Genomic DNA, 19,744 nt, shown 5'->3' on the forward strand with positions numbered 1-19,744 from the left:
TGCCAAAGATCCTGATGCCCACCAAGCTCACCCCATCCCAGGCCCTGCCTCACTTCCCTTTAAGCCCTCGTGTCCTCCCATGCCACCTCACTTCCTGTAGAACACAGATGCAGTGGGGTTTGTCTCGTGTCTGGTGCTCAGCTCTCTCCAGCATCAGGAACCCCACTGGCAGGGGGCCCACAGTTAAGAAATATGTGCAGCATGGACCCACATAGCTCCTGCAGGCTCCAAACCCTCCTCCAGGCAGTAGTCCTGAGGAGGACACACAGGAACCAAAAGTATGGCACTAACAACTGTCAAAGGAGCAGTGGGTGACAAGATGCTCCAGGCATAAACCTGTTCATGAAGCTGCAGGGCCACAGTGCCTGGAGTAAAGCCAGTGGGCACAGGTCAAGGCATGATGACCCCGAGCAGCGCTGGACATGTGCCGAGGGCTCCTGGATGCTCGCATGTGGGAGCCTCCTTCTAAGTTTCCAGAGTGGCCTCTGGATTTTGAACAATCTGCCGTTCAGGGAACGTGGAGGGGGCTGGGCTCTGGCGAGGGGAGCGTTCCCAGGCCTGAGGGCGGCTGTGAAATGTGTTGTTTTGCAGTTGCTTCAACATTGTGGACATTCATAAAATTAATTTGCTAAGTGAGGAGATAAATCCAATCTAGTGTTTCTATGACAACGCCTCCCAGGCCTCTGGCTAGGAGCAAGCTGGGGAATTTCAGCCTCCAGATTTTATGGGGAACCAGCTCTGGGCCCAGCTGCCTCCAGGCACTCCAAGGTCTCAGGCCCAAATTGAGGAATGCACAGCGGGAACATGAGCCCCTGCCCAAATCCTCCTTCATTTTCCTGGAGAGCACAGTTGGAGATGCGAATTCTGATGAGGTCACAGAGCAGCTGAGCAGCCTGCAGCCTCCCCCTACCTGGCATGTCCTGTACCCATACTACGCCCCCTGCCAGGCCCCAGTGCATCTCTCCTGGGGAGGCAAGTTGAGCATGCATCTTGTCAGACACGGGAATAGTTCCTGCAGTCCCAATGCTGTTCCCCAGTACTGTGTCCCACCTTAAGGCTCCTTGGCCCAGGGTGGCCCAACTTCAGGATGCAGAGAAGTGTGGCAAGGGAGACAGCAGGGGTGGCCCCTATTCACTGGAGCCATGTCTTTGTGCTGCACCTCAAGGTTCACATAGGCGAGCTTGAAGAGGGTCAGTTCTGCCACTATCTGCTGGGAATGTTCTCCAAGAGTCCTGGGGTTAGTTGTCTGAGGGTTTGGCAGATTCAGCTGCTCAGACAGCCCATGTGTGTGCACAGAGCTGTGAGGCAGGAGAGATGCCTCTGTCTGGTGGGGGGGCACCTCTGCAGACCCTCCAGATCATGTAGGCTGGGGGTCCTGCCAACCTGCTCCTCTTGCTGATCACCTCCAAGAAACTGGCTATGGCAGAGCTTGGTCCCCGAGGACAATTTCCTGTAGATTTGCCCACACATGGTGGAAATCAGCACCCCCCCAATAAAAACCACATCTTCCAGCACAGCAGAGCAAGGCATGAACAGGCAGTCACTGTAGCGTCCTGAAGGCCCCTGGGGTCCACCCATTAGGAAGCCCAGGGGACAGAGTAAGCCCAGCAGATAGAGCAGGAAGAAAGATGGGTGAGAGGCTCCATGTTCCAGCTCCCCAGGATGAGGCCTCACAGGAAGGATACCTGTGACCCATCAAGGGCAGGTTTACAGAACACCTTTGAAGCGTACACCCGCAGAAATGTGACAACTAAGCAAGCAGCTGCCAGACGGGGGACACCACACCCAGTGGAGGGAGGAGACTCAGAGGCTTCTCCACGTGTTGCTCCAGGAAGACTGGGAGGCGGAACCCCGGGAAAAATCCTTGTTGCCAAGGCAACCACTTCAGTACTCTTGCAGGGTTGAGAGAAGTGGCCTTGGTTGTACTCCAAAGGCCACAGTGCTGGTGCTGTGAAGAAAGCCCAGCCTGCTCCCTTGCCCCTCAGTCAGTGGGGCATTCCCAACAACCCAGAAGTCACTGCCAGAAGCAGCCATGGCCCCCGCTATCAAGTTGCCTTCTGGGAGACTTCTTTGTGCAGCTACCCTCGGAGGCTGCCAGAGCATTGCAGAGAACCACAGGCAGACTCACAGGTCAACCAGAGGCCGAGGGAGAGCGACCAGTGGGCAGGAAATGCAGGAAGCTGTGCTTGCGAGATGCTGTTGTTCTTGGATGTGGAATCCGAGGCACCAGGTGTCCATGCACCCGTGATGCGTGCTGGCCGTGCAGGGCAGAGCTCTGGGAGCAGGAGCCAGCTCAAGCCCGCCCTGTGTGCTGGGCAGATAGATGGGCAACCCCTCTGCTCCCTCTCTCGGAGAAGACTTGGAGGGGCCTCTCTGCAGGACATAGCTGAGTACACAAGGACCCTACCCAACCCCTGGCACACCCTAAACCTCCCCACACCATGATCAAGGACAGAGTCATTTTCAGTGACAACTTCTTCTCAGTTCCAGAACCAACTTCCTCTGTGTCCTGTGAAGATGCACTCAGTGACCCCAACCTGTCACACACAGTTGTGTGATTTTTTTGCATGGGCTCTTGGCTCAGCTGGAGAGCCCTCAGCCACAGGGAATAAAGGATGACTGTCCACAGTAGCCAGAGTCACTTGTTCCCTGTCTCAAGACCATTCAAAACGAGGTTGCAAACTCTAAAGACCCAGGTACTGTAGAGACTGCTGATCAGGCCAGCAGGGATGGAGATGGGCTGGTCAGCCCTTTGTAAGGGGTGTCTACCTCTCAGACAGGGATGAGTCCAGAGTGGCCAGATACAGACTTCTAAAGAAATGAAAGACCAGGGGGCTGGGGATATAGTTCAGTTGGTGGAGTGCTTTCCTTGCAAGCACAAGGCCCTCGGTTCGATCCCCAGCACCGCAAAAAAAAAAAAAAAAAAAAAGAAAGAAAGAAATGAAAGACCTAAACTTTTATGAGAAATCGCCTGGTTTTAAGATATCAACAACGAATTCCAATGTTTAACCAAGCACCATGCTGGTCAAGTGCAAATTTGCCTCTGGGCCAGGTTCAGCCCATGAACACCAGTTTCTTATCAGAGGATGTAAAATAGAGACATGTGACTTCACTCACACTGTCCTCTTCCCATGGCAGAGGGGCCAGCAGAGCATCCCATTGCCTAGGTAAGGACAGCGTAACCCAGGAGAGCTGTTCAGTCTCACCATCCTGGAGTTGGGCTGAGCAGCTCTTTCTCAAGGAGATGCTCTGGGCCCTGAGGCAGTAGCTGGGCTGGGCGGCCACCAGAGAGCACGCCTGGCTCGCTGTTGGCACTGAGCACTCAGGGCTGCTGTGGGCAGAGTTCTGTTATGGAGGATCCCAGAGCATGATGGCTGGTCCTCAAGAAGAGGGCCCCAAGAACCAGCCCGAGAGGCTGTGGATGGCAAGCTTCTTGTGACCCAGCCTGAATGTCTTCCTCTTGCATCCCATGGGCCAATTTCAGATCCAAGGGGAGGGAACTGAGTGCACTTTTCATGGGAAATACAGCCAAGAACAGTGGCCATCTTCAATATTTCAAATTTTGGGGATGAGGGTGGGAAGCTAATGGATAAGCACAAATCTCCATTTACTCACTGGCCCCTACACTAGAACAGTGTCACACCAAGGGCACAAATGCAGAGACAGAGCGGTCATGGAACTTCAGGGGGGCAGGACATGACTTCGGGCAGATGGCCAGTGGAAAAAGAAATACAGAGACGCTGGTGGCAGAGGGTCACTGGACAGCTCATGCAGGTGACAGTTGAAGCCAGGGCCTGCCTTCAGTGGGGGTGCCACTCATCGTCCTCTGTGTTTCTTAGAGACTGAGGGATACAAGTGATTTTCTGCTGGACTGTTTTTGAAATGGCTATGCTGGCCCTAGATCCCTTCCATAGTAAAATAGCAGCCTCAGAGAAATCCTGCGTGGAGTGGCCACTCACCCCATGTAGAGCTGACAGAGCAGCAGCCTCTGCCTACGCAGGGCTGGGACCGGCCTGGGGGAGGCGGGCGTGAGCCTCTGGAATCCTGTGGGTGCTGAAGTGAGAAATGGGCCTGCTTCCCTCTCAGGACCGTCGACCAGAGGCCGCCCTCAGCGCCGACCAGAACCATAATTTGCTCTACCTGTGGTTTTATTCTTTCCTCCTCTTTTCTTTTTAAAGAAAACTTGTTGTCGAATGAGTCCCCTACCCTAAGGATCAAGAACCTCCTGAGGATTGTCCCCTGGGAGCCCTCCAGGAGCCCTTCTGCAGCTCTCTAGTGCACGGGTTGAAGACCAGCCTCACTCACGCAGTGTTCCACTGACCCACATCCATACCGCTGAGCTTGGCAGGGGTCACTGCCCCTGTCCAGACCCATCCTGGGGCCTCACTCCAGGGAAGAAAAAGCCTCCAGAGGCAGTGCAGGTGCCAGAGGCTTTGGTCTTCTGCTCTTTCTCCTACTCTACTCTGCAGCCTTCTGGGTCTTTCCTGAGGGGAAGACCACAGTGAGAAGGGACAAGGATGGGAACGAAGAGACCTTTAACATGACCCTGGGAGGGCTGGTGAGTGTTCCAAAGCCCAGGAGCCCAAGAGAAGGCCTCAGGTGAAGTCTCCATTCTGGGTCTGCAGGGCCCTCCTCCTGCGGTCCCTGCCTCATGACCTGTTTGACAGAACAAGTGTCCACACACAGGGTTCCACATCTTTAATAATGCAAACGAATTTTGCTTCTGTTTGTTATTTCAAACAAAGAACCTGACTCTTGAGTTTGGTCATATTGGCCAAACACCCAGGGAGTTGAGCTCTCGGCTCAAGTCCATTTCCGGTCAACAACCCCACGATGACAGTATTGGCCATGCAAACTCTGCCATGAGTGAGCCCTGCTCTTCTCTGGAGGGCTGGAGAATGGGCGAGAGAGGATGTGAGCAGGGGCTTCCTCTCACCTTGAGGACCAAGAAGAAGGAATCAGGACACTTTTGTACTAGGTTCCGCAAAGTCAGGAAAGCTCAGGCAAGAAGTGCATTTACCCCTGCCAGGGTTGGGGCTTCCTCCAGGGTGGAACACAGCCCCAGTGTGGATGCAATGGCCAGCTCTGGATAAAGCTTACCCATTTTAGTGAACAGGGAGAGGTGGTCCCCCCGTGGGGACAGTCACCTCAGATCAGGAGCTGGAATTCCCTCAGCCATCCCGCAGCACACGATCACATACAAGCAGCTTATCTCACAGATCCTGTTCTCACAACAGTGGCACACCCATCTCAGGAAGTGTCCAGGATGGCGGCCATGGATTCCAGCCCCTCCAGCCCCCCACACATCCCGGGGCCTCTGAGGAACCAGTGGGCTGCTTGCCCTGCTGAGGGTGCAGTGTGGACTGTGGTCAAGGTGACTCATACACTTTGGGCAGAGAAATTGACCATCTCTTTTTTAAACTAAACTTTAAAATTGGGGCTCGTTGTAGAGTTATGTGCAGTTTTGAGAAATAATTCAGAGATCTGGCACACCCCAAACGTTCACAGGTCCCCCAGCAGCAGCGTGTTGTGAAGCTTTCCATGGAGCACACCAGGGCCAGACAGGACACGCTCACCATCTCGCTCTGGCTCCCCAGCTCAGCCTGCGCCGTGTGCATATTTTGTGCAGCCTGCTCACCCGTGTGGGCCTAGGTCTCCACGACGATTCTTGAGAGACACACCTACATCCATGGCACGTACATGAGGTCACCATCCCACTAGCCCCAAGTGGACTTTGGTGTGGGGCCGACTTGCGGGTCAGAGTGGGATGAAGCCCCAGGGCACTCAGGCAGCTCTGTGACTGGCACAGCGCCCTCGGGGTACCGAGCAGGGGTACTCACCTCTGTGATGATGTAGAAACCGTCCCCGGGTTCTCCCTGGACCACAATTTTCTCTCCATCTTCAAACTGCACAGGCTCCAGGGCATCGGCCACGGTCAGGCGTTCCCACTTCTCCAGGGACTCTGTAGAGGACAACAAGGTGTCGGGGCTGGCCCCTTGTGACAGCAGCTACTCTCCTCAGGATACCGCTCTAGAAACTCCCCTGGTGGACTCCCAGTTGGTGAGCTGAGTCACAAGTCAGGGGGGAGCGCAGACAGTCGGCTCCTGGGTGCTTCTGCACTTGGGACCTGGACATCTTGCTATTACAGGGGATTCATGTGCACACAGCTCACACCCCACCTTCTACCAGGAGATGCAGTTGGAAAACACCCACCACCAACCACATTTTGTAAATAATGGGCCCTGCAAACTGAGTCTAAGTTAACTTAGTATGAAAAGGCTTTTACTTATCGCCAAAAGAACGGGGATGCCTATATTTTTGCAAACAATGGAGTCATGACTGAGCCCTACAGCTACTATAAGCAGCTGAGAATAATTCAGAGTGGTCAAAACAGCACCATCGTTTGCGGGCTGATCAAAGACCCTGGCACTGCACAAATGCTGCTGTCCAAGAAGAGCAAGCCTTCCACGATTTTAGGCCAAACTCCTAATTCCAAAGCCAAGTTTAACTTTAAACATTTGCAAACTCAACAGCACTTTCCACCCTTCTCACACTATCCCTTCCTGACATTATCCATCCCTAACACTCAGAAGGAAGAAAGGAATAATAATGTGAGACTTTTATAAGAAAATCATGATCGCCTGATTATTTCTTTTTTGGTGAAAGAAATTGGCCTATACTTAGATGCTATCTATGTAGGTCAGCTGCTAAAAATATTTTTTTAAAAAAGCATTTACTTCAGATCTAGGTTGGTAGGGGGTTTCTCTCCCTAGGATATGCCTGTGCTACACATTGCAAAGCTCATTGCTGCCCGGCTAACCCCAGGACCACAGGAAGCCACCCAGGGCTCAGGCTACCAAGTACTCCAGCCAGGGAGTGCAGTCCTGAGTTGGTGAGACCAGAAGCTGTTGGGATGGGTGTGTGCCCTGCAGGCCACACATCACACGCCTGTGACTACAGACTTTGCAGTGAGATTACAGCTTCAGGAGGAAGCGGTGTAGAAAGGGACTGTGTGGGAACACGGCAGGTTTTATTTACTGATGCCCTCACGAGGGATGTGATAAGTTGATTTCAGTTTCTGAGATCAGTTGCTTGAGAGTTCATCTCCACCTGTTTGATTAGCAAATTTTTTTCCCCATGACATTTGTAACCTGCAATAATCCAAGGCCTGGGAATAGGGATTTGGAGCAAGCTCAGTCTCCCAACAATTTAAAACCTGGCTGAATCAGCGGAAACTGTAAAGGACATGGCAATTTCTTGGCCCTAATTTTTTAAAAAAATGTCTGAAGGCTCTGAGGAGATTCATGAAACACATTTATTTTTTGTTTTTTTCTTTTTTTTTTTTTAGCTGCTATTTAGGATCCTTGTCCCTTGAGACACATGGTGCTGTCAACCCTGCATACTAAAACGCAATGCTGGGGCTACAGGAGTCTGCCTTTGAGGGTCCCTCCTCAAAGGCATTTCCAACACTGATCATGTGAGCAGGAGAATGCAGGCAAGTCAGCCTGCCACCCAGCTGCACATATGAGAAGGCGCCTGCAGCACAGAAGCCCCTAGAAGAGACTCAGTGATCTTCACCACCTCAGTTGGCCGTTCAGAGCTGGGAAGTTTCCCACGCTGGGTCGGCCTCGAGTTTTTATGAGGGGAGGCTAGAAATGGAGGCACCAGGTGCACTTACCTTTCCTGCATGTCTCAGGGGGGAAATGCCCTGTCCTCAGCAACAGACTTCACCCAAGCCAAGAGCAGACCGGCAAGGGGAAGGCCAGCTGCCTCCCAAAGGCAGCCACCACACAGTGTCCACAGGCCATGTTTGGAGGCCCTTGTGTGGCTTGTGGTGACCAAGCAGAAGAGGGGACCAGAGTTCTGTAGCTATTCCCCCAGGGCCATGGAGGAGCCAGTCACACTTGGGTGTGGCATTCATCAAAGAAAACAGATGAATGGACAGGGCCAGACAGGTGTCTAAAGGCCTGAGACAGTAAAGGGAAGAAATCAGCTCCACTCTCTTTCTGCCTATTCCAGGCTGAAGTCCTGGGGTGGTCAATGGGGTCTCCTGGAGGGCAGAAAGGGGTCTGTGTTTGGCTGGATGCCTCTCTGCAGCTGTGGGCTTGAAGAGCAGCAGCGAATGAGTGAATTGGCAAGTGATAAGGGTCCAGGCAGCCACATCACCTCCTGCTCAAAGGTCAGGAGACCCAAAGGCAAAGGACAGGAAAGTTTCTGGTTTCCATTTTGCATGAGAATAAAATGTCCCTCTCTCAGCCCCTGAAAAATCTCAGAAATCAACTCAGGAGAGTGCTGACTTTTTCTTTTGCCAGGTATGACATATCTTAAAAGTCACAGGACAAAAGCCAGACGTGGAAGGCCACATGTGCGATCCCACTCAAATGAAATGTCAGAGCAGGAAAGTCCACAGACACAGGCAGGGACCCATGTGGCCAGGGTGGGAGGGGTCAGGAAGGGCACTAATGGGGGCGGATTTCTGCTCAGGGTGATGACTAAGTGCTGGGACCAGAGCTGATGATGCTCAGTATCGTGTGTGTGCTGTTTTTCCCTGAAATGCACTTCTTAAAATGGTCATGTTGGTCTCTTCTATGTTATGAGTATCTCAACATTTCATGAAAGAATCCAAAGAGGATGTGGTTCAGGGCAAAGTCCTTCCCCAGGAAACCACCATCACACTGAACTTGTGAATTCATACTCACGTAGACACACACACACACACACACACACACACACACACATGCACAGGGGTCTTTGGCTGCTCTGGGGCTGGGTGTGTCACTGCAGGTGGAAGATGCAAAGAGGGGCAGGTGCAGACCCCGTTTTTTGCCTCCCCAGCCAGCTTCACTGTGTGCAAAACAGATTCGGCAGTGTCCTCCCCACACAATGGCTGAGGGTGCTCACCTGAGTGTGCCAGCCCAGGGTGCACCTGCAGCCTCTGCTGACTTCCATATCCCCCAGGGTCCAGACCACTAAGTGCATCAAAAGCACAGGGATGTCACTGGGATAGCTATGCTTGTAGTAAAGCAACCTGGCAGGAGAAGGCCAAACTTCCCAGCTACTGGGAAGCAGAACTGGCTTCCAGTTCAAAACTGACAGACCACTGGGGCATGAGGTGCATGCCTGTAATCCCAGTGAGCTGGGAGGCTGAGGCAGGAAGACTGCAACTTCAAAGCCAGCCTCAGCAACTTAGGAAGGCCCTAAGCAACTTAGTGAGATCCTTTCTCAAAATAAAAAGAATGAAAAGGGCTGGGAGTATAGCTCAGTGATTAAGTGTCATGGGTCCAATCCATAGTTCAAGAAAAAACAAACAAACAGAGGGACCAAGGGTGACAGCATCAAAGGCAGTGGGAGAGCTGGGCTGGCACATATCCAGAGGGCAGAGACACGGATGGAAGAATTGTCATGCCACAGACCACAGTGTGTGCACACCACAGATGCGTGTCTGTGCATGTGTACATGTGAGAAAGTGTGTGTGTACATGTCCCTAACCTGCTTAACACCAAGCGTGCATAACTTGCCAGCCACATCAGGAAGGGAAGGCATCTGGGGTTGGAGGGCAGGTGCTCACAGGAGGCCACAGAGGCCACCTGGGGATGGGCAGAGCCACTGACCTAGGATGGAGACCTTGCTGAGGAACTCTTCATACATCTTCCGTTTCCTCAGTGTGCTGCCCTGTTTGAAAGAAAAATGGAGAATGTGGGTCTTCAGACCTGAATCTTTTCAACATTTCCAGACTTCCCCAGAGGACTATGAACTCTGAACTCTTCAGAGTAGGCCCTGGAAGCATCCCAAACCCTAAAAGTTGCCCATGGCCATGAATCTGTGCCAGCCAGACCATTTCCTGCTCCCAGCCCTCTTCCTCCCTGGCATCTTCTGGAGGGGCTTCCATGGCCCAAAGTGTGCCAGGCTTTAGGGGGACCTGATAGTACACCCTCAGGGTTCACACCCTATATGTGTTGTCCCACACCAAAGGAGGCTGACCCGAGTAACCAAGGGGACACTAAGGAGATTACCAAAACTGAGTTGTAGAAGACACTATGGTACCTGCCACACTATCCCCATGATTTAGAGGAGGAACATTGCCACTTGTCAGCCACCAGCACCATGGGAACAAGCCATCCCAGAAACAATCCTCTATCCTTCATACTTTCCGGTGACCACAACCCCAGAGAGTTCCAGGCCCGAGCCACCCAGTTAAACTGCTTCCTGTATACTCACAGAAACGGTACCAAATGCTACACTGCTGTTGGAGGCCGCTAAGTTCAGGGGAAGTTTGTTACTCAGTGATAGCTAACTGTGATGTCCAGCTAACCCTGATCCTAACAGAGATGGGACAAGTGCTTCCAAGTCCTGCAGGCAGTCGGCGGGCAGTCCTCCCAGCTGCCTCAGACATTCAACAGTGGCGAAGGAGGCTCATTCATCCTGCTTGACCATCGGCGAGATGGCATTGACATCCCCACTGAGCTCCTCCCCACACCCACTTGCAGTAGCCAGACCCTCCTGGTCCCTGAAGCCAAAGCTGGCCTCTGACACTGAAGTATATCTACCATCAGTTACTAAGTAAGAATCTGTGTTGGAAGATGCTGGGCAAAGGGAGGTGGATCGGACATGAGAGGCACAACCCTTGACACACAGAGGGCCCACAGGTGTCTGTGGTTCTCTCAGAACCTCTTGTCTCTGGAGAGGCCTATTGAGAGCATCTGCCCCTATCTAGTCAACAGCCTCACCAGAGAGAGTGGAAACACAGTCACATTGGGTGTTATTTATAAGTGCCCCCTGTGCAAGGCAGGTTCTCAGCTCTGTGTACATTGTCACAACTCACCGTGGCCCCAAGGAAGAGGAGAAAGGGGACAGGGGAGCACAAGTCCACATCTACACCACTGAGTGTGGGGCAGGGTCTCCTACTCCAGGCCCTCTCCCAACCGTTCAGGCCACCCACAAAAGATGCAGCTTCACTTTATGACTCTGAACTGAAAGCAGTTTCAGCTGGAGGCTCATGTCTCCTCCAAGGGACCCTAGGTGGCTTTGTCGCATGGGAAAAGGAGGGGCTGCCACAGAAGCCCCCTCCACAGTGGGGCAGTGGGGAGGTGTCCCACAGACATCCATCCACGCCCGCCTCGCTGGGTCAGACCTCGCAACAGGCGTGGGAGAAGGTCAGGGAAGGGAGCAGGCTCTGTCACAGAGGGGAAAGGGCTCTCAGGGGAAGGGCTGGAGAAAAGGCACGAAATGCCTGTCCCCAGAAAGCTATGACAAAAATGCAAGCAGCAGTGAAGTGGGGAAGGAATGACTCTCGAGTCCCCAGGGCACAGCAGCGGTTTCCACAGGGCCAGACCAAGGGTTTTTCCACGGTTTCTTGTGAGCCGACCTTTCCCACCCATCCCCGAGCTGCTCAGCACTCCCCGCTCATCCACTGAGTCCCCTTCAACATCCAGAAACAGACTGCTGGGGCTGAGCCAGTCCCCCTCTCACAGTGGCCACCTAGGCCCTCTCCTAGGACAAGGATGAGGGCCTAGGTCGCCCTGCCTCCTGTACCTCCCAGGCCTCAGCAGAGAGGATGCCCAGGCCGTATGTCTGAGAGCAGACAAAGTACACTACATTCAAGTGGGTCAAGGATAGATTTGGATATGCCACCAAGCCATTAAGCCTTGGTGAAATGAGATAACAAGACTCCTGCCTCACCGGGTAGTTGTAAGGACTAAGTCTCAATTCATGTTCCTTCAGTTGCTGCTGACGGTGATAGTGGTGGTGATGGTGACGGTGATAGTGGTGGTGGTGGTGATGGTGATGGTGGTGATGATGTTGATGATGGTGATAGTGATGATGTTGATGGTGGTGATGGTGATGTTGGTGATGGTGGTGATGGTGACGGTGGTGATGGTGATGATGGTGGTGATGGTGGTGATGTTGATGGTGGTGATGGTGGTGATGGTGATGACATTGATGGTGGTGATGGTGATGGTGATGATGGTGGTGATGGTAATGATGTTGATGGTGGTGAAAGTGATGGTGGTGATGGTGGTTTTAGTGATGATGAAGATGGTGGTGATAATGCTGGCGGTCATGGTGATGATAAAAATCATGGTAGTGGTGGTGACAAGAATGGCAGGCTAGGCACATTGGTGGGTCTGCAAGCCCTCCTCCTCTCATGTGATATAAGGATAGAAGACAACAATACATGGCAGGGACACAGGAGGGGCTCCACAGACACAGTCTCTGCCCTTCAGAGAGGTAAAGATATTGGTCTCTTCTCTGTGCCTCCCTTTCCCCATAGAATGAAAATATAACAGTGCCACTTGTGGGAGAGATTAAAGGTTGTAACCACAGGAGTCAGGGTTAGCTGTGCTGCTTCTCTTCATGTTCTGGGAGAAGAAGGGCCCTTGGGATCCGTGGAGGAGGCTGAGCACTGGTCAGTGTCCGTCTGCAGCAATTCCTAATCCCATTTTCTGATGGGGGGAAGTCATCTGAGGCTGGTTTCTCACTACATCTCCATGGGAAGCAGACAAGGAACCATCTGGACTGAAGTAGAGATAGCACTGTCATGGCCACGGTGAGACATCTCAGAGAAAGGAGGGGAGTTCAGGACAGAGACACAGAGAACATGGAGTCATCTTGATCACTATTCTGATGGAGAATCCGAGGCCCAGAGGAAACAAGACTGGTTTATGAGCATGGAGAGTTATGGGCAGGATCAGGTTACAAATAGAGTGTGTGGACCCTACCATTGGTTCTCCTTCATTGTACTGAATTAGGACCACCACCACTAACCTCACCACCATCTCCATCATCACTATCATCACCATCATCACCTTCACCACTATCACCATCATCACTGGGGAATCATGGTTGGAAGTAGAATTAAAAGTGGCTACATGGTTGCCTGTGCAGCCACTGAAATCTAGGCAAGTGGGCCAACTTTTCTGCTCTGATGTGAGGATCTGGTATCCAGTCCAGGAGGCCAGAGACCAGGGATGGGGTGCCCCAAGAGGCCAGTGTTTGAAGCCCAGATGGTCAGGTTTCCAGAAGGGAAATGATCTTATCTAAAGGTCAGGGCAGACACCAGAAGTGCAGGAGAAGAAAGGGGAGGAACACTGAGAACAGGTCAGGGAGGGGCTGGACAAAAGTGGGATGGAGCAAGGACAGGGTAGAGAGGCACTGAGGAGCATAGCAATGAGGCAGGTGCTGTCCCCAAGGCTCAGAGCCCACCAGGAGCAGCAACAACTATGGTTAATAAGAGGACGCCCCCAAGACATGGGTAGCATGTGGCTTGTCCACAGTCCCTCTCCCAGTGACCAGCCAGGAGAGGTTGAGGTGACTTGGAACACAAACTGTCAGCATGAGATCACACCTCTACCCCCACTGCCTACCTACCTCATGGGCAATAGGAATATCCTAATGCCTTCCCCCAAAGGATCCCCATGAAGATTACATGGGACACCATGAAAGGACCCCAGGCCCCCACCCAGGCGGGCCTCAGCTTCTCCATCAACTCTGGGCCAGGGAGTGCTGAAACAACTGAAAGTCCCAGTATTAGGAGCCTGGAGACCCATTCCCAGGGTCCTCTCTTTCCAGCAAAAATTCTAACAGAGTTGGGGGTTCGCAGTCCAACAGGTCCACGAAAACCTCCTTAAGTCACCAAGACCATCTGGACCAAGACAACATAGAAGGTGGTTCTGTGCACTGCAGGCAGCCTGAACAAACCACGTCCCCCTAGTGACAAGAAGGGCACTACTGGAAACACATGGTATGGGCACAGGCAGCGGAACATGGCATGTCAATCCATCAGAGTGGGTCAGGACGCCTTCAGTGGTGGTGGCTTGCTGCACGACCCAGTCGAAGCCATGTTAGATCCCTGCTGGCCCCCCAAAAGGCATTTCTTTGGAAAAATAATTTAAAATCCTCACTGACCACCCAGCAATTATGCCCAGCTGGTGGAATGCAAACGTTTTGCCCCATGAACCTCAAACATTAAATTCAGCTCCATGGGCCATCCATCTCTCCCTGCTGGACAACTGGAGGCGGCTGCAGGGTTCCTGGGGAAGGGGCCGCCTCCATCACTTCCTTCTGGGATGGACAGTAAGCAAGACCATACTGGAGGCCTGGCCATTTGTTCCTGCTCTGGGCAACTGGGAGGGCCACTCTGTGACTTGAGGTCACTGGGACCCCACTCTGGGGGACTTGCAGCAGGTCAGCCATCATCCCAAGTAGGCCTGTGGGGGGGCACTAGAATTCTGGTGGTGACCACAGCTAACTCCCTGAGCCTGGGACCTGACCCTGCCTCTGCTCCATCTCACTGGCACCTGCCATGGGCCTTTGTTCTCAGATTTCTATAATTGGGTGTGGGACAGGCCAACCTTGAGAAGCAGAAAGGTCCAGAGGAGAGGGAAAGGAACCACCCAGTCCTAAGCTGCTAGTAGACTGGGGCCCTTGTTAGGGTAGCCGTGGCCACTTTACAGGCAGGAACACCAAGACCTGGGACCTAAAGGCCAAGCCCAGCCCTAACCCACTGGCATGTGATCTATGGAAGAGGACCAGAACCCCGTGTGGGGGCACTTTCCACTCTGCCCACCGGCACAGGAGAACATTTGTGCTGAGACTAGATTCTGGGGTGTCTGAGGTCCAACACCCCACAAAGCCCACGCCAGCCTGGGGCTGTGATGCACCACGATGGCTGTGAATGGGTCTGTCCACAGTGCAGGCTTCCCAACACCCGAAGCTCCCCACATCTCAACCTACAGAAACTTCTTACCACTTATCTGCATGCAAGCTTCCCAACTGCCCAGGATCTCAGGGTCATTTCCTGGGTATATACATGGTCCCTCTTCCAGGCTGCATGACCCCTGGCAGACCATGGAAGACACTAAGCCCAGCCCAGCCTAGGGACCCTCCATAACCCTGGTGCAAATGTCCAACTGCCTGTGCTAAGGAGGGAGGCCCCACACCCTAATGGTGGCCATCCCTCAGCAGTGGGTCCCACTGAGACTTCCTGGTCAGGAGTGCTGGGGCAGGAAGGGCCCTCTGTTCAGGACCCAGGTTCCCAGGGTCTCGGGCCACCCCTGACAGGGGCTCTGGAGACCCTAGAACAGCCTCTACCACAGAATTCTACATTCACTAGCTCTCAACACCAGGTCCCAAGTACTGTTCATGTGTACAGAGGACCCAAAGTTTCAAGAAAAGAGAGCTCAGGAGCCCTGAACCCTCCTTGGGCCCCTACCTGGGAGCCTGGGATAGTGGTCAATGTGCTCCAGTCCCAGAGTGGCTCCATTCTTCCTTCAATAACATAGAACACTGGAGGAAAGAGACGGACATTGGGAACCTTCAGGTCAGACATTCTGGGATTCCAACAGCCTGAAAGTGGAGTCCAAGTTGCTGTTTTGGCAAGTGGTCCACTGCCCAGAGACACCAGTGTCCCCCTATCTTCTGTGCCCCCCACAGGGCATCCCAGCTTAGTGCTAAATGGACACAGGGTGAGGACACTGCCTGACAGACACATCCAAATCTGGCCAGTCAGAGGACGAATGAGAATGCCATCCTGCCGGGCACTCCGGCCCGAATTTGCCCAGCACTGTCATTTTCTTTCCCGATACATGAGCTCTGCGACTTCCAAGCCCCACCGTGGCTATCCTTAGCACACAAGGATCCAAAATTAAAACAGAGGAAGTGCCAGCTCCCTTGGTGGTTTAAGAGTTTCCCTGAATATAAGGTTCTAGCCGCAAAAATCCCAGTCAGGAATGACACAGGGTAGACGGCGGCAGAGAAACGATGGCTTATGCAACACCCAGCTGGGTGCACCCAGAGGGGACAGGAGGCCCCAGAGCACCCCTCCCACACAGAGGTCTCAGCAGACAGGAGCATGCACATTTAAGGTAGGAGAAGGGAGGATCCATGGAAGGTCTTCCAAGGGTCCCACATTCATTGACTCTGTGCCCTGGTACCCATAGCAGTACAGCAGCCCTGGTGCATGCTGGGTGCTCAACCAGTATCCAGTCAGTGTGTGGAAAAGGAGCTCATTGAGCATGGTGCCTGATGAAATGGTCGCCCTGAAGACTGCTGACCCCTGCATGCAGTATGAAAGCCAATCCCCACCAGCTCCTGGGACCAGGAGAGGGCAATGGGGCAGGACTCCAAGCCTCTGTAACTAAGCCCAGGGGCCCTGTACTGAACCATACCATGGGGACCCCCAGTTTCCTCTCAGGTGTCCCAGCCACAGCTACCCTTAGAAATGGTATCCCCCACCCCACCCCCTGTCCAGGCTGGCCTTTGAGGGGACAGCTGAGACCCCAAGGAAGCTGTCTCAGACGTGGTGCTGGTCTCAGGCATCGAGTAGAGGGCAGCCCAGGGCAGGAGTCACCCGCGGGAAGAGAGCTGAGCAGGGTCCAGTTCATCCTACCAAGTGTTTACCATGGCTGCCTCCTTCTTCAAACTCCAGGCTTGCTGGAGAGGAGTCTGAGCAACGCTGTCTCAGGGACAGCCCTCACAGTAAGCCCGTCGATGATTCTCCTGACCTCTTACCAGACAGGAAAAGCTCCTAGCCCAGCAGCCACCACTGGGTGAGCACAGAGAGCCAACAGGTGTGACTCCCCAGAACCCAGCACCCCAGGCACCCAGCTTCCAGCAACCAACAACAGAAAAGAAGGGGCTGGAGATGAAGAGTTGACCACAAGCAGACCCCCAGGCCAGAGCAGCCAGGCTCAGACTCTCCAGGATGCTTCTCACCATGGGCTACTCTGCCCTCATCAGAATGGCACAAGCTGGCCCAGAGATAACTGGGTCCAAGCTGGCTCAAACTCCTACGGTGGTCCTGGGTACTCAGGGTCAGAGTCCGGTTGATAGGCCTGATGGAGGCTGTGGGGCCTCGGGGGGACACACACCACCACCTCTCTGGACGGAGCCCTTGCTTCTCTCCAGGACGGTGTCCTCACTGGCCACAGCCCTCCAAGCAGCACCACTGCGGTTTGTCCTTGCTGCTCCCATGGCCTGAGGGCTCTCCTGCACAGCCTGCATGCTGGCCTCCTGCCTGAGGCCTCTGCTCCAGTGTCACCTTAGGGCAGATTTCTGAGGCCTTTTTATAAGACAGTGACCCTCCCGTCCTCCTGGGCACCTCCACTCCCTTCTCTGTGCTCCCCACCCCAGGAACCATCCATACACAGGTATGTGTGAGTTCACGGTCTGTCTCCACTCTAGCGGGCTCATGTCTTGTGCTCCTGATGTCCCCGCTGGAGAACAGAGCTTGGCGGGTACTGTGTAGGTGAATACAGAGCAGCCTCCTCCCACTGGGAAGGGACTTTTCAGTCCAGAAGCTGCCCAGGTGACCCCCACAAGGTGACCACATCAGCCTGAGGTCCCAACTGCCCCCACAGGGGCTGCACACACATACACTCGAAGAAAAGACGAGGCTGCATGTAAGAACAAACCTAAAATTCCAGTGGCTTAAAACCCAAGGGTCAATCTCCACATGAGAGAAGTATGGGAGTGAGTGGTCCAGCCCTGGTATGGTGGTCCCACTGAGTCACCAGGAAACCCTTCCTCATACCTCTTTGTTCTATTCCCTTGGAGAATGGGCTTCATTCTACAGTTCATGGTCCAACATGGCAGCTGGAGGTCCAACCATTACAACCATGTTCCAGACAATTGGAAGGAGAAAGAGAAAGAAAAAGGGACTTCCCTAGCCATCTGCCTGTCTTCTAAGAGGCTCTACCCAAGACCTTACAGGTGTTCCTGTCAGGGAGGCTGGAAAGTGTCTTGCAGGCACACATCTGCCTTGAGCAAAGCCAGAGTTCCTGTGGGGTGTTGGGCCACAGCTTGGGGCCAGACTCAGCTGCTGCCCTCTGCCCTGGTACAGCCGCCTTCACTTACCATGAGGATGCGCCGGTAGCTGTCACGGTCGATGCCCCAGAGCTTGAGGTCCGTCTTGGCCTTCACTGTGGCAGCCCTGGGGGTGCCATAGATGAGTGCCAGCTCCCCAAAGCTGCCCCCTTCACTGATGTTGGTCACCCACTCTCCATTCACATACACCTAGAGGGAACATGAGAAGGATGACATCATGGGGGATGTGTGGGGGCCACGTTGGCTGCTTCCCACCTGGAGGCCTCCAAGCTCTCCCAAGGATCCCTTGCTTAAAGTGGAGCCCCACATTCCCCTCCCAGGAGGTGGCCTCAGGCTGGCATGGCCTGTGGTCCAGCCGCCCACTCATACCAGCCTGCACAGAGGCATGGCCAGACAGTACCTAGCCCCAAGGGATGGCCCAGGACCCATCTGCCCAGGCCTCCCCCAGGCAGGGCTTCAGTTTAGCTGTCTCCTCTGAACCCTCTGCCCCTCTGGGCTGTTTCCCCAACTGCACACCAATGAGCAGGCCCTTACCACGCATGTGCTGGGATTCCACATGGACAACCAACCTCTTGCCTTTCCCATTCATAAACTACCCCTTGCCTTCCTGCCACTCAGCAACTCCCCAAGGGTCACTGTCCCTTTTGCCCCCACCTCCACCAGCACACACTGCCCTGGCCCCCAAGGAACCATGTCAACTGTCCTTGGTGCAAAGCCTTTTCCTCCTGAGGCCTTTCCTCTCTCAGGGTAGCACCCAGGCCCCTGGCCTGGAGTCTGAACAGGAGCCCATTGGCTGGATGCTGCTGCTGAACCGTGCTGAGAAGGGACCCAGACAAGATTCCCTTTCAGCTTGCGTGGCCGTCGCGCCCTGCACAGCGTGCCTACTATGCATTGACCGTGCGCACGCAGCCCACACCCATGCAAGAATGGTGCAGATTGTTCATTATGCAGCGATTATGCAGATTCAGTTACTATAAATTGACACAATACACTCTTTATTCCCGCAGCGTGTCAATGAGCTTACAGAATAGTTCCCATTGGCAAAATGGGTGCGTATGGGGAAAGAATGGATTGTGATGAATCATGGAGGCAATTCTTATGAAATCAATGACTCATTATCCAATCACAAACCCTGAACAGAACTTTCTATCTTGAGGAAAACGCCATGCAGGTGATGGATAACTGCACATTCAAGTGCACGCAAGGGCGGGAGAACTGGTCTACCACCAAGTCTCGAGCGAGTAGGACACAGTGGCTGTGCGAAGTCAAGACTCCACCTGGCGGCGTGTGCTTCTGCTGCCCAGCCAGCCACAGTGGCAGGACGGCACGGCTTCCCCTCAAAAAGCCCTCGAGGAATCCAAAGACAACTACCTGGCACGCCCTGCTGAACGCAAGGGTCATGGGTGGGCAATCCCAGGACTTTAGGGGTGAACTTAGAGGACCTCAGAGAACACCTTGCAGAGCATCTGCTTCTTGTTTTCACAAAGGGAATGTGAGCCCAGAGAGGGTGGCAGAGATGGCATGGGCAGAGCTGGAGCCCCAGCTGAAGTTGCCACTCCTGCTCTGCTTGTTTCTGTAAGAACCTGTTTATGGGGGCATAACTTGAAACATGCTTTAACATAAGTGTGCTGCTCGATGACACTGCTTGGAAACACCTGGCACCCTGCTAGGACACCTCCCGGTGCCACCCTGGCCACTGCTCATCCTCTGTACCACACAGTACATATCCACATGTCCACCTAGTGGGCAGACATTGGGCTGCCATACATCATGCTGCCGGGGCCACTCTTGAACCTGACAGAGCCCCCTCATTCCCTAGGCAGTGTGTGCCTGGGGGTCTCCTCTGCATCAAGGGTGTACCTACTGTCTGTTTTAGCAGGTGTTGCTTAACCTTGATTTCCAGCAGTTGCACCGACTGGCC

The 19,744-nt window shown here is 53.7% G+C and overlaps 1 protein-coding gene across 3 annotated transcripts in view; it reads right to left on the reverse strand.

The window, feature by feature from the left end:
• Nucleotides 1–19,744, reverse strand: part of PRKAR1B (protein kinase cAMP-dependent type I regulatory subunit beta) — a 134,898-nt gene that overhangs the window by 12,883 nt on the left and 102,271 nt on the right. For all 3 annotated transcript variants that reach the window (XM_079120653.1, XM_079120654.1, XM_079120655.1), the window contains 3 exons: nucleotides 17,854–18,012; nucleotides 9,612–9,672; nucleotides 5,841–5,962 (listed from right to left, as the gene is read on the reverse strand). In XM_079120653.1, the coding sequence (XP_078976779.1) occupies nucleotides 5,841–5,962; nucleotides 9,612–9,672; nucleotides 17,854–18,012 (342 nt within the window). The remainder of the gene's footprint in view (nucleotides 1–5,840; nucleotides 5,963–9,611; nucleotides 9,673–17,853; nucleotides 18,013–19,744) is intronic.

The sequence above is a fragment of the Sciurus vulgaris genome (genome assembly GCF_902686455.1).
Source record: "Sciurus vulgaris genome assembly, chromosome: 18".
Lineage (NCBI taxonomy): Eukaryota > Metazoa > Chordata > Mammalia > Rodentia > Sciuridae > Sciurus > Sciurus vulgaris.